General features: G+C 44.5%; 2 protein-coding genes across 4 annotated transcripts in view; one reads left to right on the top strand and one right to left on the bottom strand.

Annotated features, from left to right (window-relative positions):
* The window catches only part of GNB4 (G protein subunit beta 4), a 54,508-nt gene extending 39,368 nt beyond the window's left edge, over positions 1 to 15,140 (top strand). The window contains exons 3-10 of the mRNA XM_025195993.1: positions 1,172 to 1,210; positions 2,030 to 2,136; positions 3,174 to 3,237; positions 6,035 to 6,197; positions 6,633 to 6,699; positions 6,811 to 7,012; positions 8,622 to 8,838; positions 10,049 to 15,140. Of these exons, the coding sequence (XP_025051778.1) occupies positions 1,172 to 1,210; positions 2,030 to 2,136; positions 3,174 to 3,237; positions 6,035 to 6,197; positions 6,633 to 6,699; positions 6,811 to 7,012; positions 8,622 to 8,838; positions 10,049 to 10,155 (966 nt within the window). The 3' untranslated portion in view covers positions 10,156 to 15,140. The remainder of the gene's footprint in view (positions 1 to 1,171; positions 1,211 to 2,029; positions 2,137 to 3,173; positions 3,238 to 6,034; positions 6,198 to 6,632; positions 6,700 to 6,810; positions 7,013 to 8,621; positions 8,839 to 10,048) is intronic.
* A 656-nt stretch (positions 15,141 to 15,796) lies between these two features.
* MFN1 (mitofusin 1) overlaps positions 15,797 to 23,593 on the bottom strand; it is a 43,859-nt gene continuing 36,062 nt past the window's right edge. For 2 of the 3 annotated variants that reach the window (XM_006017145.3, XM_006017144.3), the window contains exons 15-18: positions 22,665 to 22,820; positions 21,030 to 21,226; positions 20,186 to 20,320; positions 15,797 to 18,290 (exon numbers count right to left, since the gene is read on the bottom strand). In XM_006017145.3, the coding sequence (XP_006017207.1) occupies positions 18,221 to 18,290; positions 20,186 to 20,320; positions 21,030 to 21,226; positions 22,665 to 22,820 (558 nt within the window). In that variant the 3' untranslated portion in view covers positions 15,797 to 18,220. The remainder of the gene's footprint in view (positions 18,291 to 20,185; positions 20,321 to 21,029; positions 21,227 to 22,664; positions 22,821 to 23,593) is intronic. The other variant, XM_025195992.1, reaches the window with a different exon arrangement.

The following is a 23,593-nucleotide window of genomic DNA, read 5'->3' on the forward strand; positions in this document are numbered from 1 at the left end:
AGCATTAGGCAACCTTAAGAGCTGCTGTTGCTAGCTTTGCCAGTAAAAATCTAAATTAAAAAATACAGATAAACTAAGGGTTGAGGATACTAACCCTGTCCCGATTCTAGGAACAGATCTTCCTTGTTTAAGCAGCAAAGGCAGCAGACTGCAGACAGGATGCTACTGTTCAAACATCTGTAGCTTATGTTAATTTGCCAGTTGGGTGGGAACAGCTGTGTCAAAGAGGAAATCACATGCACCAAATTGGAGTAGCCAGGAAGAAGTTCCTACAGCACCACTTCCTGCCACAAGTAAGATGATCATAATGAAAGGACTAAGAATTGCTTGCTCGGACAAGCAAGCTGGTTTGTTATGTGAGCAAGTGTAATGTAAATAGTCAGTGTCTTCCCTTTTGTCTTGTTTCACGCACAGCATTGACCACCCCTGTTCATTTCTTACTTAGCAGTGATAATAAATGGGATTTTGTGTCTCTAGCTTTCCTGCTAAATTCAGCGCCCTTCCCCTAAAAGTAGGGGAAGAAGAAAGAAACCAAGAAATTCAACTACTTCTGCTTCTTCCCTCATCTTGAAGAGAATAAAATTGAGCTACAAATACAGCTCTGGAAAGTAGAATTAGGAGAGCTCAACTGTCGAAGCATTCGGTTTACTGTGTTTCAGCTTCTCTCCTTCTGTCCTCTGCCATTTTTTTTTGGGGGGGGGGGGGGGTTTGAGGTGGAACATGCTGTCTCCTCCTCCCCCTCTGTTAAAGGTGATGGTAAGATTTCTTCATTCAGGCCTTAGTTGCATGCTTCCTCCTCTATTTTTCCACTCCTACCCCATAATGTGTCTGATTTTCTTGAATGATAGAAAAAGTCCCCCTAAGTGAATGGTTTAGAATTGCATAGGGCTCAGTGTAACACTTGCCAGTTCAGAGGGAGATTCAGTTAAGGACGCTAGCTTCTTTTTAATGACTTAAAATTGTAAAGATCCTTACCTATTTCAGCAAGTTAAGTGTTGGTTTCACTCTTAAACTAAGATCAGAGACTATTGACCTTGCATATTTTATTTTTTTAAAATTCCTATCAGATTTTCAGTCTCGATTTAAAAGGACTTTGGTTGATAAATGTTTTTAGGTTATGTTCAATGTAATTGTGTTCTAGATTCAGAGTACCTGTTTTTTTCTGTTTTAGGATGCCAGAAAAGCATGTAGTGACACAACTCTTGCTCAGGTATGTCATTAGCTCTGTATATGTAAAAGCTGCATGTATGCAGTCATAGGATTACTGCATGGTTATAGCTGACTGAGAAAAGTGGCTGGACAGAATCAGTGTAGCAATTCTCTAGAAGTGTGGTACTTAGTGTGCTACTGAAATTACAAAATTTCTAGCTTTAATTACAAGAAGGATTTATGAAGACATCTGTACTGATATCATCTGGCTCTCAGACCCTACCTACTATAGGGACAGACACGTTACAAGTTCTCAGCTTTCTTAGTTTATATACTAATGCTACCTGTTTCAAGCTTTAAATAAAACTACATAATCTCATAGTTCTAGCCCAGCGGTTCAGCTGTTGGAAAACTGTTCCTGGTTCCCTGGGTGTAAACAATTTGTTATATTTGGAAACTGAAGTTATTCTTGATTAAAGTCCAGTTTTAAGTTTTTTTCAATTACAACCAAAATACACTGCAACAGATACTGAATGATTTTCTTCTGTGGCTATTGCTCAAGTGTTTGTCAATTTTGGTAACGTAAAAATCAAGTTCATACAGAATGTCTAGACAAATTGTCTTCAAAGAGTGTCTGCAACTTTACAGTAGCAGTTATTAAGTCTGCTTTTACTGTTACCTTGAATTTTGGAAGACCCCTTGATTGTTTAGATCATCATGTGACCTGATTTTTGTGGGATTGGCCTGTGCTTTACTACCATGTCTGAAGCCTACTTGATGCAAGATACTTGGGTTCTAGAAGTGTTCAAAATGTTGCTTGCACTTTTGACCTGCACTTCTGAGATGCAGAATAATCAATAAGTTTTGTTTTCCTGTGCAGATCACCACAAGTCTGGACTCAGTGGGGCGAATCCAAATGCGAACAAGGCGTACGCTGAGAGGTCACTTAGCTAAAATCTATGCTATGCACTGGGGATCTGATTCAAGGTTTGTACAAGTGATACTTGAATTCAGAGATCGAGGGCACTTTTTAACTCCTGAAAATGTTGTAGGCTAATATCAGAAAATAGACCCAGCTCTGGAACCTAATCACGCTTCAGCCTACCCTGAGAACATGGATCATGGTTTGAGAAACATTTCCATGCTTTATCCTGCCTTTCTTTAACGCTAATTTTAACTATATGAATAATGAAAATATAACTTCTCTTATAAGGACATTGTAAGGCTGTTGGAGAATTGTTGGGGTTTTTTCAAATTTGATACCACTTAGCTTTTTGGAATGATTTATATTGCAGTCTCTGAACATCAAAGGGAAATAGTGTAACTTAATATGTTTTTAAGATTTACTGTAAATGTATGTTAACAGAGCATTAATAAAGCCATAAGACGACACATTTAATTTCCTAGGAAATGCATTGTTTTGTAAGCAACAACAAGAAATATATCCTGCTATGTAGTTATAGCTATTCCAGTGTTATGCTGATTATGACTGAGGAATTCAGTAAAAAAATCGGCAAGTTATCCAGATGAGAGTGAAGTATATTGATAACTTGCTGTATTAGTTCTTTTGAAAATGTTTTGAACAATATTTAATAAAAACGTCCAAGAATTCCCAACAGTAACAAAAAAAAAAAAGACTCTAAATCAAGAAGACCATTGTTTGTTCATTAGTTCTGATAGAGCAAAAAGATAATTCTGGAACATCCCTTAAAAGTGTGAATTTTTTTCTAAATAACTGATATCCTCCATTCAAACACGTGGGCATTCTAGTTTGAAGTCCGTTATTGTAGCCTATTTCAATAGTGACTGTGTGCCCGTGGATGCAGGTAATGTTTTTCATCCTGCAACATATTGTTCTTCACAGCTGTTACAGGATATATTGGCCCGAAAAAGATTTAAAAATAGAAAGAAGCAGAAAATGGAAAGCCTATTCTGAGTTGCATTCATGTATGGCTCGTGTCTATTTTGAAATTTAGTAGGATGCAAGGAATTAACGTCATTCTCTGTTTTGTGGTTATCTTTAGGCTACTAGTCAGCGCTTCCCAAGATGGAAAATTAATTATTTGGGATAGTTATACAACAAATAAGGTAGAGTTGTTTATAATCCTTATGGTAATCTGGGCCTATAATCTGGCACTTTGAGGTGGTGGGATTTATTTTCTTCTCTCTCCTTTGATTTTTATATCTGTTTCTTCCCTTCTGTTCATAAAATACTTGTTTCATTTATTTGGATTGAAGATGTAACTAGCTTGCTTTGATTTTTCTTTCTCGCTAAGTGTAGACATTTTGGGGGCTAGGGTGTGGTTAGATTGGGTTAAAAATGGCCGCCAGATCTAACTTAGTTCACCCAGGGGCAGACTTTACACTTAGACCTGGTCTCAGTGATCAGTAATCAGTCTAAACCCCAGAACAGTACAGAAGTTATATGCACACAGACCTGTCTAAAAATGGTGGAACGCTGTCTGAGAGAGACCTGGATTGATGTACACTTGTACTTAATCAGTCTAGGTTAGACTGGTGAATCAAACTTCAGGACAGTTACTTGCAGGGCCCCAGGCTGGGAAAGCCCAGCTGCTGGCCCCAGCCCCAGAGCTGCACTTTTCTTACCTGTCCCTCTGGCACCAGGGCATTTTTTTAAGCCCGTGGACCCTTGCCATAGACCAGCCAGCTGGCCCCTGTACCCTCCATCCTGCAAGCTGGTCTGGGTGCTGGTTTTATCAGCGTTTGCTGCTGCTAGAAGCCAAGGAAGGTAAGTATCAGTAGGGGAAGGGGCAAAAGGGATAGGGCTAGGTTTGCCGGAGGGAATTTGGGGAGGCTAAAAACAGCCCCTTGGTTTCCCTAAGACTCCCCCCATGGACCTTGTGAACCCCCCGATCCCGTCAAACCATCTTGGACCCCAGCAACCCCACGTGAATCCTGCCTGCCTCCTAGATTCCCCCCCAGTCACTCCTGTGGATCCCTCCTGCTCCCCCCAATCCCTTCCAGCTCTCCCTCACTAGGCCCTCCTCTCTCCATCCTGACTTACCCTAGATCAGGTGGCTATTTTTAACGCAGTCTAACCTCCCCCTAACCTCTACGAATGTCTACACTTAGCCTCTGTTTCCAACTCCAGATGCATTTTTAGCTTGGGTAGAATCCCTTTTATGTAGAGCTTTTATTCATGGATTAAAACAGAATATTCCTTATAACCTATGTTAACATGGCTCTAGATGAGTGGTGTCTGCATTGTAGGAGCAATGCTGTGGTCCCAGGGTCTTTTGGAGGGAAAGCAGCTCTCCTGATCCTCGCTGTTTAAGCTTGTCTCTGAGTGGGAGAATTGAATCTTTTTGAATTCTAATTAATGCCTTATTCTTGTTCTTCATCTGTTCACATGGCTAATGTAATTTGACAGAAGCAGCAGCATAAATCTGTTGCAAGAGCAGTCAACCACAGTGTTTGCAAAGTGGCAGTGTGAATGTATTACAGTCAAATGCTGGGAACATCACGCATGCAGGACTGACAAGTCTGTGATCTTAAACAGGGTTGACAGTAACTGCACTTGTATACCAGGTGGCCCTTATTTGTGCGCCGATCGCTTCCCAAAGGTGGCACCATGGGTCTGAATTTGTAGAGGCTGTAACTCATACCCTTTTGTGAGCTTGTGTAACATCTATCTGAGATGTTACTTTTTTCTTAATAAAGAAATCATAATAATGATTCATGTTAAAGAATGATATGCTGACTAGCCTTTCCTTCCTTCAGTTTTGTCACCCCACACACACAAGTTGGAAGAGCTTAAGCCCTTAGGTCCCCTCCCAGTGGCCCTGCATATGCGCTTCACTCACTCTGAACCTTTTATTAATGTTTGATTTTTCCCAAAAGCGTCCCAGGCACACCCCAAAGATCACACTGCATGGTAAGAAGTTCTGCACCTTTTCCAAACTGACTACAGGATAAATTGTGCAGGTGGCACTAAAGCCCTAGGCAAACCAAGCAGCACTTTGGCTCTGGTGGTTCCTTGAATTCCCAGGTGCTGAACAAGAGCCCAACAAGCCAATGTAACAGCTGCAAAGAAACCATATTTTTGCTGTTCTTATACTGGCGCACATTTCTTTAGCAGGGCAAATCATTTGCCAATAATTGTCTGCTAACTGGTTGGACCTTGGGTCATTCGTTGATAATTGTGACATAAAGAGGTAAATTTACCCAGCAGAAATCACTTAAGCTGCTGATGTTAAGTGGCTTGTGAAAATGTCTAGTGGTGTGGGAGATTTGGGGGGGGTTTGCATTATCATGTCTGGAAGTCACCCACTGATGGTGAAAGCTGACTAGGTGATGTGTGACATGAAAGTGCTGTTATTTGGGTTTGACTGTATAAGATAAGCACTGCGCCTTGGACTGAAGAAAGTAGTAGGGGGTATGGAAACAAGGCAGGCCCAGAGCTGTGTGTGGGATGGGCAGATCCTCTGCTGATGTAAATTGGCATGGTTGCATTTTACATCATCTGAGCATCTGGTTCATGGAAGCAAAACTGGGAAGAGGAATGTGGCTAACAGAGCCCTGGCGTACAATGTAAACGCAGTTTCACATACTACAAAATAGTCATACGTTAAAAAATGACAAAAAAGATCTTGTTCGGAGCTACCACACACCAATGGGGGGTGGGGGTGCTTGTCCATCCTTTAAATTAAGCAAGGATTTGCAATAAAAATGTGAGTGTTTGTTAAAATCAGATTCCTTCTCCCCATATGTGTGTGTATATATATGTATTTTTTTAGCAAACTTGGTCTGCAGTGCTAAAGCAAAATTGCAGATAACTGAAATCAGTAGGTGGGCAAAGATGGCTCTTTTGGAATGCGGTTGCCCAAAATCTGGAGTGTTTCTAACACGCCTTGTCTGTCTAAAGATGCATGCCATTCCCTTGAGATCTTCCTGGGTAATGACTTGTGCGTATGCACCTTCTGGCAATTACGTCGCCTGTGGTGGATTGGACAACATCTGCTCCATATACAATTTGAAAACCAGAGAGGGCAACGTGAGAGTGAGCAGAGAGTTGCCGGGGCACACAGGTTAGTCGCATTTCGGTTTTTTGTTTTTTTCTTTTCAGGCTAAGTAAAGCAGTTCTAAGCCTGCAGAGTTTACAGCGTGTCCTAAAGTGAATACAGTCCTACTGGTTCACCAAACGGAATATAGTTTAATGACCTGTTTGGATCCCTTTGAAGTATGATTTTTTTAATATTATGAGCTTGTTTGGACTCATCTTTAAAACCGAGTTGCGTGCTTGCTTGGTTTTAGCGGAGATGGTGTTGGTAGCTCCCTGTATGCAGAAGTGGAGCAGTACTTCTGACGATAGACGACTGAGCATTTTAATGTTTAAAATGCAGCAGAAGTTTCCTGTCATGTAGTACTATAACCAGTGTTGGTATAAATAACAGGAAGGTTTTGGGGTCACTTCTGTTGCTGCAGTGGGGTGTTAAATTAACATAACCTTGTTTCCGTTCCAGGATACCTGTCTTGCTGTCGTTTTCTAGATGACAACCAAATTGTCACAAGCTCAGGAGATACCACCTGGTGAGTTTTGGAGGCAGGGGCCTGGTGTTTAAGCACTTTGGTCATCTTACAGCTAAATTAGTAGAGAATGCAAGACATTGGTCTGTCTAACGCTCTTGTTTTTACTTACAGTGCTCTATGGGATATTGAAACTGGTCAACAGACAACCACATTCACAGGGCACACTGGTGATGTCATGAGCCTCTCTCTCAGTCCAGACATGAGGACTTTTGTTTCGGGTGCCTGTGACGCCTCTTCCAAGCTTTGGGATATTCGAGATGGGATGTGCAGGCAGTCTTTCACGGGGCATGTGTCCGACATTAACGCAGTTTGTGTAAGTGAGCCTTCTTTTTCTAACCGGGGAGAGAGGCAATAAGGGTTCCTGTGCATCTTCAGCTTTACTAGTTTAGCTTTCACAAACTGAACAGGATGGAGGCTCTTACTGTATTCAGCCCCCAGATGATAAATGTAGCTTTTAGAATATGATAGACTTGATAACTAAGATCAAAGTGCATCTAACCACCTACAGTCTAGTTTTTTGGTGTAATTAGTATACCCATACTGTAATATGCTGACATGGGTCTAGAGATAATCCGATAATATTCTTGTTTAGTCTTGGTTTTCATGCTAATTGCTACTACCACCCTCACATGCTGGGTGCCCTTTTCTCAGCTTTCAGTAAACTGGGTTGCATTTCCTCTGTTTTGATCCACAGGATACAAATTCTGATAAGGAGGTAACAAAAGCTAAACTTTTAATTGTATCTGCTTTATAATCCATTGCAAATGCAAACCTACAGAATACCAATAGCATGGTTTGTGGAGAACCGGAGGCTGTACGTTTACAGCTGAATCAGTATGTTATGCACTACTCGGTCCTGTTTTTGGAAGTGTGGTTCTCATGCACTGGATTTTATTTAGGGCTTGTGGATCTTGGAGCCTAAAGTGTAAAACTGCAGTAATATCACGTTCAAAGCAACTTGGCTGATCAGCTCAAGATGAAACGTTATGTACAGGTTTCCCTCACTTTATGTGGGTTCTGTATGTGCGAATTCGCTCTTATGCAATGACCCTTTTTATACCAAAAATTTATTATGAGAGGTAAATTCACTCTTATGCAATCAGTGTGGTGGAAACCTGCAGTCAGCTGCTTTGTGCAGTGCATTGTGGGAGTGATGTGCACCAAAATATAGTCTCCTGCGTGCATCTGCGCTCCTCGCTTGTTGTCTGCAACATGTGTTTCTGTAGTTGCCATCCCCATTATGGCTTTTAAGCGTCCCACTAGCTTATCTCCTATGGATGTTACCCGGCCTGTACGTCCTATCAGTGATGTGGGGTCTGACACTGAAGACCTTTCACCACCCTCTCTTCACACCAACTAAATGCTCACCCCCACCCTGTGCTTGTGTGTACTGTCTGCTGTTGGCGAGTACCACAACTGTCTTGTGAAAGTGGTAGACATGGCTGTGGCGGTCAGTACAGTCAAGGTCTTGGAACATATCCCTGTTTGTTACATTGTAAAGTGGGTTCCCTTTATGCAAATTGGAGTTATACACCCTTTTCCAGCAATGCATGTACAGCATAAAGCGAGGAAAACCTGTACTTGGACAAGTTGTCTCCCTAGACTGCTAAAAAACCAAAGATGGCTGCCTTCCACTCCATTTTATGAGCACGAGTTGGTTCCCTCTATCTGCAGTATATTGCAAAGGCAATCAGTGGCTGGTCCAAGTTTTTTGACTGCACCTGTAGATCTAGAAGTGTTAAATACAGTCGTTTTCAGTGGAGTATTTCCCTCATCTTTAAAATCTGCATTCTCTTTTTATGAATTATTAGACCTTTATCTGATTGATTCCAGTAAGAAAGAATGCGTGCGTGTGTGTGTGACAATACACAAGCAATGTGCTTCTCTGGTGTCAAACTCATGGCTCTCAATTCTTGTTCTAGTTCTTTCCCAATGGGCACGCATTTGCTACTGGGTCTGATGATGCCACTTGTCGACTTTTTGACCTGCGTGCAGATCAGGAGTTAATGATGTATTCTCATGACAACATCATCTGTGGAATCACTTCTGTAGCCTTCTCAAAAAGTGGCCGCCTTTTGCTAGCAGGTTATGATGATTTCAACTGCAACGTGTGGGATACTTTAAAGGGGGAGAGAGCAGGTAGGTAAACATGCCTGCAGACTGTTGCAGGTCTTTCTGTTTCTGATGTAGACTTTACTTTCTGCAACTTTCAGAGATGCAAAGCCAGCTTCCTGGTAGTCAGCACTGTTACAGTAAGGCTGAATTGGTTTCCTTTCAGTTTCATTCAGCCGACATCAGAAAGTTGAAATCTGAACTCTGTCTTCAAGCTGGGTAGTGGCGAAGGGTCTGTAAGGTGTATTGTGTCGGTACCACCGGTGCCTTTGTTACTGATGGTCCTGGCATAGACATTGCCTGGCAAAACAGTTGCTTCACCTAAATGTATGGTTTTATAGTGGTGGGCAAGGTTCTTTGAGTAGGTGTGATACCTAGTAAAAAATATCACATCTACTCAAAGAATCTTGCCTGTCTGGTCCTTAGACCAACACGGCTACAACCGAAAACCCAGCAACATGGTGTTATAACACTCCTTTTGAGCTCATGGACAGCTGCATCTGGTATAGGTGGTCCTCTTTTCAGTAACAAGCCCAGTGCATTCAAGGAAAAAGCGAACAGAAGTGCTACACCTCAAAATGAAACACCACCTTTTTGCAGTAGAGCCCTAGGTTTCCTGATGCCTTTTGGGACACCTTTTTCCCTCCTTATTCCATTTCACATCTGCTCAATAAGTCCATGTTTCTGTGGTAAATACTAGGCGTATGTACTATACCGAGGCCCGTGGAAAGTTGGCACAGGGAAATGTGTAGTTTTGCAGGGCAGGGGGATGGGTTGGAAAATGTGTATTGGCAAAGGAGCATGTAGCTCAGGATTTTGACATGAGGGAAGCACAGAAATACCTCTGGGAGGAGACAGAGGTGGAAGTGGGATTGGAGGAGAGTTAAGTTTGGGTAAGCTTGAGAAATCTGGAAATTTCCAAGAGTCAAGGAAAGGAACATGAAGGAATAGTACAAATGATGTCAAAACATGTCTGGTGGCTTGGACTGAGTGTTGGATGGCTGAGAACGGGCTTGAAGGAGCTGGGGAGAGACAGAGAACATGGAGAAATGGGGGGGGGTAGAAGAAAAGGAGGCAAAATACCTTAAAATGTAGGTTTGAGGATTCATATGGCAGCTATTCAGAATACAGACCCTAAGTAACAGTCTCTTTTTTAGTGTCCTGAACATAAAGCTGAAGAATAACAGCTGAAGCTGTTCAGGTTTTGCACATTAACACCCCTCCCTTTCTTTTCCAGGTGTCCTTGCTGGTCATGACAACCGTGTCAGCTGTTTAGGTGTTACTGATGATGGCATGGCTGTAGCTACAGGGTCTTGGGACAGTTTTCTCAGAATCTGGAATTAACTGGGGGACAAACACGTACATTCTCCACTGAGACCTGGAGAGATCAATGCTGCAGCCTATAGCTGTGAAATAACATTTCTACCTTGTATTTGCAGGTGAAGTTTTTCTATTCACTGATTATTACACAAAAAGGCTTTCTGTAAACTAGAAAAAAATCAAGTGAAGAAATTGGGGAGGGGGAGAAATCACTGACTTTTTAAAAGGGGCCAGCACATATAATCATGGTGACTGAGAAACTAAGAGCCAGGCTTTTTGGTTTTGGTGGTTTGGTTAGATTGCCCTTGAAGAATTTCTGCTTGTGCTCAAAGTCTGCCAATTCTGTACTTTTTTTGTACATAACAGAATATACACATTATAGCAGCCAATCATGTAACATTTGTCTGTATGTAAAGAAATACGTTTGCATTTTTTTAAGGAACTACATTTATAGCTTTGCATTTAACCTGAGATGTCACTTCTGAGTTTTGTAGTGGATGAACTAGATTGCTGTTTTAAACGTTTTTGTGAATTTACTGTAGATAAAGTGAAGCCAATGGTATGTGTGTGTTTTTATAATGGAAGGCATTTGACTTATGACTTTTTTTTTTTAAAAAAAAAGGCCCTGAAGACTCCTCGGTAATACCTAGCGCCTTACTCATTCACTCTTTGACCTGTTTGCCTATGTAAAGTGAGCATGGAGGTTAGTCCTCCTTGCCAGTAGTTCTTGGTCCATCCATCAGTAGTCATGGCCTCCACGCACCAACGAGTTAAATTCCACTAGGCACATTTAAAAGAAGGATTTGAAAGCCCGGTGCCAGGAGTATGAGCTTCCTTTCCGCAGCTTCTCATGCAAGTTCTTTCATGTAGAACTCAGTACATAAGCCAAGTGACCTGCTTTGCTTCTAGTAAGTGGCCAAGCGCTTTTCCTTTTGACAGTGTAGTTGTAAACACCATGACGCTGACCCAGGAGAGTCCAGCTAGCGTGCACTACTGAGGTTGCACAGCCTGGATTTCACCGCATAGATTGGAGGAACTTGAAAGCCTATTCTCAAAACCTGCTGTTCATTTACAAACAGACCCAGAAGGAATTCAGGAGGATTTCTCTGAAATTTCCAAAAGGGCCTTTGGGGCACATAGGCGTTCGCTGCGCACTGTACAACCGCAAGGTTCGAGGGTAGCCCTGCCATGCCACCACAGAACACGCTGGCTGTGCATACGTGTAGTGAGGACTAAATGATGTAACCACGTTATTTACAACGAACCAGTAACTTCTGTGATCCGTGTCAATAATTGTGCTCAAAATTTAAAATCCTGCTAGCTCATTTACAGCTGCAGTGGCCCCTTCGTAGGCTTCTTATTAGATGCCACCGATTTTGCGGACTGACACAATAACAGCAACTTCCTTTCACATTCTTGACCTACACTTAGATGCAGTTTACTTCATAATGTGAAACGTATGTCCTGAGTGAGAATATTTGAGCTAGTAAAAATGACCTTACTGCTTCGGGCTGCGCCCATTCATACCCTCATGAAACTCCCATGGAAACCACTTAACGCTTTGGTGCAGGCAGTGCGACCATGCTTGTGATGGATGTGCTGTAGGAAATCAGATTAGGACGTGAAAGGACACGCGGTCTTGGGAAAAGGGGGATTGTTTCTATTGGCTTCTCTTCAGTGTTTATGTTCAATAACGCGTATTCAAACAGATTATCAAATGGAAGGCTAGTGTTAACCTGCTGCCCCCACCTGAAGTTGTGAAGAGTCTGAACGTCCTGGGGTCGGTTTGTGAACATAAGTGCCCAGGTTTTTGTAGTATAAAAATCAGATTGTTGCTGAGACCACTGTTTGTCAAGTTTCTACCACTTGTAATCCTAACGTCAGTACTTCCAGACTGTACCTGTAAACTTGCCGTGTTTACGATGGTGAAGGTGCCAATACATGTGCCAACTGCAGTAAATTCAGTATCGGTTAAAAAAGCACATCTCGTGCTGGAGAAGTATACGCTTTACTAAAGGTAGACAAACTGTAGGACCAAAATCCCGCTCTGTTGTACATCGCAGGAGCTCCTTGGCATTTTGTTTTCTGAGTTGTTTGCATTAACAGAACTATCCGTGTCTTGTCCAAGAGAGCAGCTCTTTGAGATCAGGCAGAACACTTGCTTTAGTTTTTAATGGCGCACTTGATTTTTTTTAGATCTGCAGGTCCCGTGAGTGAATCGCTCTGAGAATCCGTTAGTGAGCTTTGGCAGGAAAGTGTCCTTCAAAAATATTTAAATAATAATAATAATAAAAAAAAAAGTTTCCCATATAAAGGTGTATCTAGAAGTGATTTGTCTAGTCAACATCCCGTGGCAAAGCTGTGTGCTGTGTTTGCAATCTGATATAAATTATCTTAGTAGTTATAAAACATTCAAAACCCCTCAAGCGGTAGCTTTGTTCTGTTTAAACCTTCAAACAACCTGGTACCCAAGGTCTGGGCTTTATGCCACCCTTATTGCAAGGAATGTCACTCCAGCTGTTTGGCAGCCCTTCTCGTGGCTTCAGCAGCTTTTGAAATAACAGGAGGCAGCAGTAGAATTTACTACAAAGCCCCTTTCAAAGGGTATTGCAAATCTTGCCCCCTTTTTGCCGTTCAGCGTACACAGAGAGCGTCTCAGTGCTTGTGCTGCACACCTGGTGTCACACTCATGCTTGTTTCTGGACTGGCACGTCAGCAGGGGAGCATCTATCTGGAAACAATATTTAACTCCTGCTGGGAGCTGGCACAAAGCTTTGGCTTACCGCACCAGTGTGATGGCTGCTCCCGAGTTCCTGGTGTATAATCCCCGTTGTTTTTTTTATTTGTAAAAAGCCCTTAGTGCACATTAAGCGGAGACGAAACAATGGCCTAAATTTGCTGTTACAGAAAATTCAGGCTCTGGGTGAGCGTTTAGGATGGCCCACTTGCTCAGATGGATGCAGCTTAAGGGTTAAACGAGCACCAGGTCTCATCTTCTGCTGTGAAGACATTAAAGCCACCCTTTGCAGGTTTCACTTGAAAGCTTTCCCCCAACTCCTGCATTTCAAAGGAAATGTCTTGTGGGAATTGGTAGTCTGTGCTGATATATGCCTGTGCTTAATATAAGCTCAGGGGTACGGGTTAGCGTAGCTTCTAACTGTAATATAGGTAGCGAGTTTTACAGCACTAGGGGGTACGCATTAAACTGCCCTAAAAAGTTGACCTCCAGGTTACAGAACTGTCCTAATTCCAGATAATTTAATGTGGCTACAAAAATAGACTAGGCTTTGGCTTGTTACTGCTTGGCGCTAAAATAGTTATGATCATTGTACCAAGTACTTGCGGTTGGTACCAACGTAACTTTTCCCCCAGTCTCTGTTCTAACACAGAATCCATCTTTTAAGCATATTTGACATGAAACGGCCTCGGGAAAATGTAATTGGCTGGAGCTGGAGCTGGGAACTACGTGCCTCTCCTAATTACAGACTGCGTTAGTTCAGGTAGAGCAGCATGTCTTCATGTTGATTCGCTTTCTTTTGGAGGATCTGGAGGAAGGAAGCAAGCAAGCCTCCAAGTTGGGCATGTTCCCAGGTACAGTAGGACTCTGTCACTTCTTCTAGCAGGAGTAAGAGCAGGACTGAGATTCTGGAAACCACCAAAAGCTTCTCAATGGCATCTTGTTCATGTAGATCACCTAGAGTAATGTGTGCGCCTGCCTCCATCTGTCTCCAGACCTTTGTTTTTCCCTTCCCGTAACCTCATTACCATCTGCCTTCCTGAACTGCAGATGCTCAAGTGTCTGGTTCAGTATCTCATTTGGAGTAGAGAAGCAGGTCGGACCAGCTTTCCTTTGAGGGGAGGGGTTGACCCTGACTTGGCAGCGCGGGGTTTGCATACCAGCTTGTCCCTGTGCGCTCCCTGTAACGTACAGGTTGGAAGCGGTCAGCTCCAAATTCAGCTGGTGTAACCACTTGTCCCGCAGATGAGGTTCACTTCACTTCAGGGTGGATCCAAGACGGTAGTCGTGAAAACATTCCAAGAGCGCTTAGTCTTTCCTCTTCGAGGACGCTGTCACCTCCACTAGGTTTAGTGCTGTGCTTTAAAATGTTGGTGAGAATAGGTAATGGTTCATTCAAATAGTTGGTATAAATGGTTGTGTAGCAGAATGACAGATTTTGAGATAGCATTTCCTGTAAAAGTAATTAAGCATGGGATTGATGGTGCACTTTGTATACAGTAATCTGGCGTGCATGCTGGTCAAACTACTTCCTACACTTCAGAGGCACCACGAGCCTTTTTATCCAATTGCTGGTTATGTAAAATACATGCAGAATGTTAATGCAGTGTTGTTATGGTAAATGTGTGAACAGTGTTACTAATTGATATAACTGATAACAGATTACATGTGCCTGACATTCTTATACCACACAGTATGTTTAGGTTTTGACTAATATGGAATTCAGTGGAATAGTCTTAGGTATTTCAAGCCTTTGTTTTACTTACACGATGGTGCTCTCTTTGTGTTTCTCCTTTAAAAAAAAAATAGCATCTAAACACTTGTACTACATATGACATCCAAAGGAGTCCAAAACTAACTGCTTCTAAACATGCTTGACTCTTTAGTTTGTCTTTAACTCGAATCCAGCATTTCTCATCTAAAGGTTTTTATTTTCCTTTCACTTGTTGCTGATTACTTTGATGGAAAACTTCAGTCATGTTACCAATTATGAAGTGATTCTGCACTGCCTCTGGGTTGTGTATGTATTCAGAAACAGTCTTAAAGCTTTTATTTAAGCTAATTAAAAAAAAAAAAACCAGGGACTTGTGCCATTTGTTCTTTAACAGTGCTGTTGTATAAAGACTTCCCTGTGAAAAAAATCACTCGCTATGAACTCTGTTTATAGCTTTTTTTCCACAATGGATCTTTTCTTTGTATTTGTACAGTGGCTCAGTGGAAGATGTTGCCATGAGTTGATATTGTAACCAATAAACAAGTGCTTTTAACCAGACGGCCTGGTGTGCGCGTGCACTTATTTGAGACCCTTCTCAAAGCAGAAGTGTCGGGGGAGTGGTGCATAGTGGGTAGCTGTCTGGCCAATCTAGGGGAGATTTCCAGTAACCTCCCTTGTGCTTCTGGATGCCTGCTCCTTCATGCTTCAGCTTTATTAGGGGGGGGGGAAGAAACCTGTAATAGTTTTTCTGCCCCTTCTAACTTCACTGGCAGAGCCAGTACCTCGTGCTGAGCATCAAGCTGTGGTTAAGAAAGCCCCTGAGAGCAGCCTGGAAGGCCACCACACATGGCCTGAGTTGGACTTCTGGCTCTAGCTTTAGGCAAGTCTCCCAGTCCTCTTCACTGCTGTAAGCAATGCTATTTTTGCTTGAAGGAAAGGCATGCATCTGCTACCTGCTTGTGCCCTGACAAGCCGGGGAAGGGAAAGTTAGCTTGATGCTGCACTGCAGCTGTGTAACTTAGCAACTGCTCGGCTGCGTGCGTGTAAATCGAGACGCCGCACTTGCATTCCTGGGGAGAGGGGCAGCAGGCTGCTGCCACAAAGGAGGGAATAGCCTGTTGCAGCAGTAGGGGAAGAGCTAACTCACCTTTCAGAAAACCTGGGGACAACTAATACTACAGTGCCAGATGCCAACACACACACACACGCTCAAATGACTAGAAACCAGCTGCGCTTTTCTTTATTGCAGATGTAAGAAAGAGGACCTCTTAAAGAACCACATCCACTCTGCCATAAAAATATTTCTGAATTTTATTCCTTATTTACAGGGCTCCAACCTTCTCTCACCCTCAAGCTGGGTGAAGCACCTGGGGACAGCAATACTGATTGTCACATGCACAGTCAGTTCCAGTTTCCACACGTGGAGCAATCCTGAGTCCTAGGGTCTCGTGCTTTGACTTTCCCCTGCTGAAACCTGACTGTGAGCCACAGGCTCCCTAAGAAAACCTTTGCCTAATTCTTGGACTGCAGCCAGGCTGCAAATCAGCCCCAAACATACCACCCCCGTAGCAGCCACTGGTTTTGATTTTAAAACAAATGCTGTAGTGCATTGACGACCTTTCAAACACAAGATCGCTGTATGGAGGATGGAAGCTACAACAGCTGCCATCTGCTAAAGGCTGCCCCCTTGGTGCGTTGCTTTCTCACTGACTATGCAAGTAGCTGTAAGTCACGTGCGTGTACAAAGTGTGCTACAGCGTCTCTAAATGATTTGAAAAACCAACCTGCAACGTAAGTACACTTGCATCGCTTCTGTACCACTCCTGGGGTGGGTTGGCATCCTGCTTTCACAAGAAGTTGGCCTCAGAACAGCAGCCCTTTAACCGGTCCCATCCCACATGCAGAACGTTAGAGGTTTCCAAAGTAACCAGCGTGTAGTGGTATCTTTCCTTATATGAAGATGAATAAAATCATATCGCTGGAATACTTCTAATGCAATATGTAGCTCCATGCTGAAGCACAGAAGTTAACAAATTGACAGGAGTGAGTGGTTGGTTCCTGACCTCAAAATGAAGTGTGTCGCTATCAAAAAAACCCCCAAAATACATTTCATCAGCCCTTTGTTTGAAGGTTAGGATTGCTGACACCAAGTACCACTGCAACAACTGGGGGAAAAAATCTGAACTGGCTAAAGCCATAGCAACTTTTCATTTAATTTCATTTTGGTTTTAAACCTGAATTTGTTCAATTAAAATGTAATACTTTCATAAAAATATATAAATATCCCCACCCCCTAAACTAAGTTATTAAAAAGCCTGTTTACAAAATACAGGTTATCCGGTTTGAAGATGCAGCAGGCAGCACCTGACACTCACTGCCACTATCTATTAGTTGGGGGACAAGTAGGGGGGAAGAGGGTTGCTTTTGCCAGGCTAGCAAGAGTAAAATAGCCATGTGCTCAAGTGTTTAAACCCAGAACAGAGAGGGTGCAGTGGCCACGGGTTTCCAAAGACCCAGGTCTGAAATAAACAAGCACCCCAATGATGACAGTCTGACAGTGCTAGGCTGGTTTTCCCACTGCAGCCGGTATTTTTCCAGTACAGACAAAGCAGTCGGGCACAGCTACATAGTTTCCCTAATGCCTTTCCCTTGATCTTCACATCTTGTACCCATTAATCCCGGACAGAACCTGGAGAGCTACAAAGCTGCGCTGCAGCCGAACCCACAACTCCTCATGTCACGAAAGATCTTTCCAGTCTCCGCTGTTGCTGGTTCAGAGGCCAGCAAACCACCAGCAGGAGCCTAACTCAAAATTGCAAGCCACTTGGGCTGCTTAACTTCAAACCATTCCTAAACCCACTTGGCAAGGCAGCCCACGCGTAGAGCTTTGCTTTCACCTTTGATCACACATGTGAGATTCACCTGAAATTTGCGCTCACTAAGTGCAGGTTCACATGGCTATTACAGCAGTGCTGTTCTGCCATTCGGGCAGGCCTAGGGGGCACTGGTTCAGCTTTGCCAGCCCGAGGGCACCCAGCTTACTGGAAACACTGCTCCTCCAAGTAACAAATCACATCTTTCCCTCAGGCCAGTGTCCAGGACCAAGAAGGGGAGCTATTGAGTTTGGTTCCATGGAACAAGTCACACAACGGGGTGGGGGGTGAGCTGCAGCCCCAAACACATCCGTTCTGCCCTAGCTCAGCAGCTGAAGGAGCCCGTCCCTCCTGCTAAGTTCACCTTTTCCTTAGAAGGAGGCATGTGAGTGTGGCTGTTGCTAGCCCAAAGGAGAGAGAAGGGACGGGCGCCTTCCTCCTGGATGCCAGGAAGTGGGTTTGCCCTGGGCAGGCACCATCCAGAGTGGAAGGTTTCTTTTATTGTTGAGCATCCGAAGAATAAATTATTTGTCACTAAATATAAATCATTTATCAAAATCTGCCAATTAATCAAGTGGCCACAACCCTCTCGGTGCCCCAGGGGCTCTAAACAGGTCACAGCTGAAGCCCACACCTGGTCCTTACAGTATTATGACAGGGATAATCAAAGTAACTTAATAAATAGAAGTCAATTCATGGCCTCCCTAGGGAGAATCCTGTCAGTGCACTGCGTCAGCTGCGTCCCACGGTTTCCTGGACCGCGCTCTATTTGCTCTGCCGAAGAAACTGCTTGGTGAAAAGCTCCAGCTCGTTGTCCAGGTGAAGGGCTTTGTTTCTGCAAAATGGGCAGAAGAGGAAGAGTGACTGAGGTTGTGGCAGTCGAGAACCCCTGCCCACGTCCACTGGGCTCCACGAGACGCACTGGGACGGGCTTGCAGTGTCTTCACGTTTTCAGAACTGAAATGCCAGGCACCAGGCCCTAAAGCCAGGTCAGCAGAGCTGGGGGCAATTACTGCAGATGCAGCTCTAGTTATGGTTGTGGCAGTGAGGGCCAAATTGGAAGCAGCCCGTGCTCAGAGCTGAGGTCCAAAGCAAAGCCCAGCTTCAAAATGCTGCCCAGCCCCATCCTAACCCCTCCACTCAGCCAGGGCTGTCCCTCCCTTCTTGACCCTTCAGGACTTCAGCCAAGCAGCGCCAGGTTAGGTCCTGTGAGTTCTAGGAGGGAGCGGGGAGTGCTGGGCTAGAAAGGAGCAGCTTCCTTGCTGCCTGGAGGCCAAGTCCTTGGGAAGATCCTACTTTCTTCTCAGCCCTGATGGCTCCACCACTCCCCTTCCCCACTGCTGGCAGCATGCTGAACACCAGTCAGTGAGACCTGCTGGCGCAGCATTAGTGTCGGGCACTCAGGACCACAACACTGTTCCCGCTTGAAGCCAGCAGCAGCATGCAGGGCCCGGGGTGCCTGTGCACCTTCACTGCTGAGATTCTGGGAGCACAGGATGGGGGCCGCTTCTTAGCAATGTTCACAGCCCTAGCACAGAAGTGCTGGAGACTATTCCTATGACTTCCTCTGGGGGGGCTGGAAGGGGCTCGGTGAGGCTCCAAGCAGTGCAGACTAGTCCCTGGGGGCTCCCATAAGTGGAGCTCGCTGGAGACACCTGCATCCTTCCAGCAGGGCTCCCTGTGCCCCTGCATGTCCCACATGAGCCCCTCCCTGCAAGCTCCAGCCCTTGCCAGGGCCTCTGTGCTCTAAGCTTAAACCCGCTCTTACTTTCCTTCCTCCTCTGGCGTGGCTTTCTTGTGCCAATGTTTTCGGCAGCCCTGGAACGAGGGAGGGCTGCTGTGCTGCAGGACTGGGCCAACTCCTCCCAGCACCCAGCCCTTCCACAAGGCTCTGCCACCCCCCACCCCCACCAACAGGCCCCTGGCATGTGGGAATGGAGCCAATGCAGCCCTCCAGGCATGTGACACTGGAATGGAGCCATCAAGCCAAGCAGCAGGCCTTGTGCACACAGCTCCGGGCCTGCCAAAAATGCTCCCATTCATCTTCAAGATTAGGTGACCCGAGCGTAGCAAGAACCCAAGCCCACAGGCAGTATGAGTGGGGAAACGAGCACAAACCCACACAGCTGCTAGCAAGAGAGCCTGCAGCATGCATCTCTGCCTAGTGGGAAGGGCTCTTAAAGAGAAAGGAGGCATATGGGGGCTGGCAGAAGATAAGAGACGATAAAGGAGCTGAATTCCCACCTCTGCCCGGTGGTAGCTACAACCATTCCCCTTCCGAGGACACAACAGCTCCTCAGGCAGATGCCCCTGGAGAAAACGCACAGCCACAGAGGCTGAAAAGCAATATTAAAGCGCATTCGTGAGAAACACCCCTGCCTGGCCCCAGCAGAGCGAGCCGGTTGGTCTCGGGAGGGGACAGTGCTTTTCTGATCCTTTCAGGCCTCCCTGAAACATGCAGCTTTTAAACATGGCTGTAAAAATGGCACCAACAAACAAGGCTCAAAAATGCAAAGCGCACAGAACTGCCCATTCACTTACACCTCCACTTCTGTGGGCTCGTTGGGATTACCTGTACTTCTGTCTATCAAAGGCCAATGCAACAAATGCCTCCAATTTGTGACATCACTTAATAAGGACACAGGATAAGAAATCCGGGTCCTCTGAAGCGAAGGGGGCAGGACTTTACTTCTGACGTGGCCGGCAGTCATTACAAACAAGCATTGTTACCTCAGCTGCTTTGAGTGACTCTGGATTTTCTCTAACTGGTTTATTTCTTTGGATAGTCTGGCGATTTCTTCCTCCAGGTTTTTCTCTGTAATGTCAACTTGCTGACACAGCCGAGCAAACGTCGTGGCCATTTCCCTAAAGACAAACAAGTTTGTAATGGCTTTGCATCACAACACATTATTATGCTGCGCACCAGAGTCCATGCAAACAGACAACCTGGCGCTCAGAACAGCCACCGAGGTAGACTCGCACTGGGAAAGGCAGCATGCTGGGGAATGAGAAAGCAGGCCTCATTTAAAAACCAATAGATAAGGACACTTGTGCAGTGGTGGTTTTAAGGGTCGCAGCATACCAATAGGACACGGACACTAGGATTGCTTCTACCCACCTCTCAATGCCGGCACTGGCATTTTGGTGGGGTGAAGCTTTTTATCAGTAACCTAAGACTAAATCCACAAAGGGACTCAAATTCTGCAGTGCAGAACGGAGGCATCACTAGAATCCTCAGCCTCAAGTTAGAGGCCGGCCCAGGCTCTAGAGTGCAAGGAGAAAGGCCTGAATACACACTATTTGTGCCTGGCATAATCCCACTGACTCGCCTAGCCAGAAGCCATCAACCTCCACTCCATGCACAGTCACTCCTCCAGGGCGCGCGAGACTGTTACACCATAACAGGGAATCAAAAAGTTACGACTACTGCCATAAAGGCATGAGGGGAATTCTGCAGCAGCTCACCTTTTTTTTTTTTTTAAACCAAAAAACCCCTGATCTGCACACTGCTGGTGTCTGGTCAACTCCATTTTGCAACTCCCCCAGTGCAGGTGCCATGGTCACTGATACTTACTGTTGCACTTGGTGGCTGCAATTTGCACTAGTAAAAGTGATGATCTGCTGCAATTTTTCAGTCGCGTAGTTTACGAACTGCTGTTTAAAGGCTCTCTCTCTCGCTTTCGTGGTCCAGGTCAGCCTCTCATAGACATACAATAATCCGTACAGGCTCATGGAAAGGGTGATGAGTTTCCAGCCTACAGTTCTCCAGACCTGGAGGGGAGAATAAAAAGCATTTTTCTTTGACTTGAGGAAGAAATGCAAGAGCAGCTCTATGGAAAGTGGCTTGTCAGAGCTATTTGGTCATAATCAAAAGGCTGCAGATAAATGTCCCCATTGTGTTGCTCCCTTTGTTCTTTCCAGTCAGATCAGGTTAAAAAAAAAAACACATCTCTCCTCCAGCTGGCAGCGAAGCAGACTCTTCAGCTACACAGAAACGAGCCGGAGCCTCTTCTGCCTCCTGCCTGAGCAGCAAGCACATTAGCTACCTTCAGTCTGCAGCCACTTTATTGCTCATTAGGAGGCAAGGGGCAGAATGCAAAGCTCTCATCAACTCTGAATTGAGCTTGATAATGATGTCGGGCCACATATTCACTGAGAAACTGAGCATTTTTATATAGACTACAGAACCCAACATAACACACAGAGCCATTTTTCTTACTAGAAGCTCACTGCTTGCACTCAGTGCATCTTCCTGGTATACCCCACAGCACAGGGCTATTCAACCAGGAAACACCTTAGTGCATCTGACAAAGATATGTGCATCTTGGATGCTCCAGTTAGTCCGCAGTGTGGTTCTGTTGCCACTCAGGTGAGTAAGGATTAGTACCACACTGGACAGTCATACCGGTTAGAAACAGCATCTTGACATTTTCCTTAAGCCTTTGTATAATCACAGCCAGTTATCTAATGCCAACAAGCCTGAATAATCAAACAGACCCTGAAAAACAGGCTAATTGCTTAATGTAAAATATCGATAATGAACTATTTTCAAGTCGCCAAGGAAACCCTGACCAAACGGATTCTTATGCATGCTAAAGATTAATTTCCACATTGCAATGGGCTTACCAATTACATTAAAGGAAATTCACATCAGTTTTGCTCAGTCCGGTTGTATCAGGCAGGATGACAGTTTGGCGTTTTTCAACCTAATGCTGGACAACCATCACCATTTGTGAACCAAACTGTCAGAGCCCCCTTCCCACTGTGGAAGGGGGTCTGAAAACCTAGTGCCTAATATGTTTTAATATAAATAGGAAGAGAAGCCTTTAATGTTACTGAAAATGAATTGATCTTTTTATCTTTCAATAAAATTAAGCCATAAATGAAAAACTTTTACACCACCACTAGGATAAGTAAAGTGGATGTAGGTGTCCTTTAACGAAGGTGATTTCAGGAAAAAAAAAAGTCCCAATTGATATACTCTGAAGTCTATTTGGTAGCTATTTAATTTCATTGGACAAAAGTACTGAAAGTCCCCAGAGCAAAATGGAGCTATGCTGACATATATCAGCCCACTGTTAAAAGACTACTACTGCCCAGATGAATATGCTGCATCAAAGGTGACATCCAAAACAATAGACAGAGTATCTGGCACAGATTAATCTCTGCCATGGTTTTTATTACAGTGAATGTTGCTAATTCTACTTGCCACTCCTCCAACAATGATGATGCTCATAGAGGTCCGTGATGTCAGTGAAGCTAAACCCGTTACCAGAGTAACCATAAGTTCCTCCTGTGACACAGTCTCTGGAGTTACAGCGGGAATGCTGGCAGCGGAGGGAGTGGAAGCTAGCGGACGAGGGATCTAGAAGAGTGGAATAAGGGAATTGGAGTCACGAGCACCACAGACATTCTACGGCAGACTGCTTCGAGCTATTTGCTTTCATATATACAGGGTTAAAAATGGAACGGTTCGGTGGATAAACCTGCCAGTGGAGACCCACATGAAGAGCTTTTTCTTTCATCTAGAGCAGCAGCACTGGGGGTTGTGACAACTGCTGATCAAACAGGGAGTGGTCAGGTAACGAGGGCTAGGTTTTCAGTTCCAAGACTAAGCTGTCTTCGCTCCAGCCTTTAGTCCCGAGTTCTGAAGAGTGACTTTTTTTTTTTTTTGGCATACAGTGGAGATCATATGCTTATCGATTTTCCCCTGGGGCTCCCTACACAGTCCACTCCCCAGTGCTAAATGCCTGCCCACACCTCTGCTGCAGCCCAGGGCTCTTCTAGAGTAGAGTACGTAGGTTTTTTAATCTAAATTTCATGCTGGCCCTTCTGTTTGGATGAATCAGCTTCCCAGACCCGACCACCCTAAAAAGGGACAGACAGCAGGTTCTGTAGTTTGCAGCTGGAGGCCACAAATGCACTTTTATCACAGAACAGAAGACAGCTGTCCCTTTCTACTCATTTGTATGAACTTTCATAAAACTCCAGTGCCCCAACTGGCCAGACGGCCCATTAGGTCAAAGAAAGTGGGATCTGGCCCTGCTCCATTTTAATTACACAGAGAGTCTAAGCGAAGCGACTACAGAACCGAGGTATGACAAAACTCCATTCCTCATGGCAGGTAACAGCTGCAGG

This window comes from Alligator sinensis, unplaced genomic scaffold (assembly GCF_000455745.1).
Source record: "Alligator sinensis unplaced genomic scaffold, ASM45574v1 scaffold301_2, whole genome shotgun sequence".
NCBI classification, from domain to species: domain Eukaryota; kingdom Metazoa; phylum Chordata; order Crocodylia; family Alligatoridae; genus Alligator; species Alligator sinensis.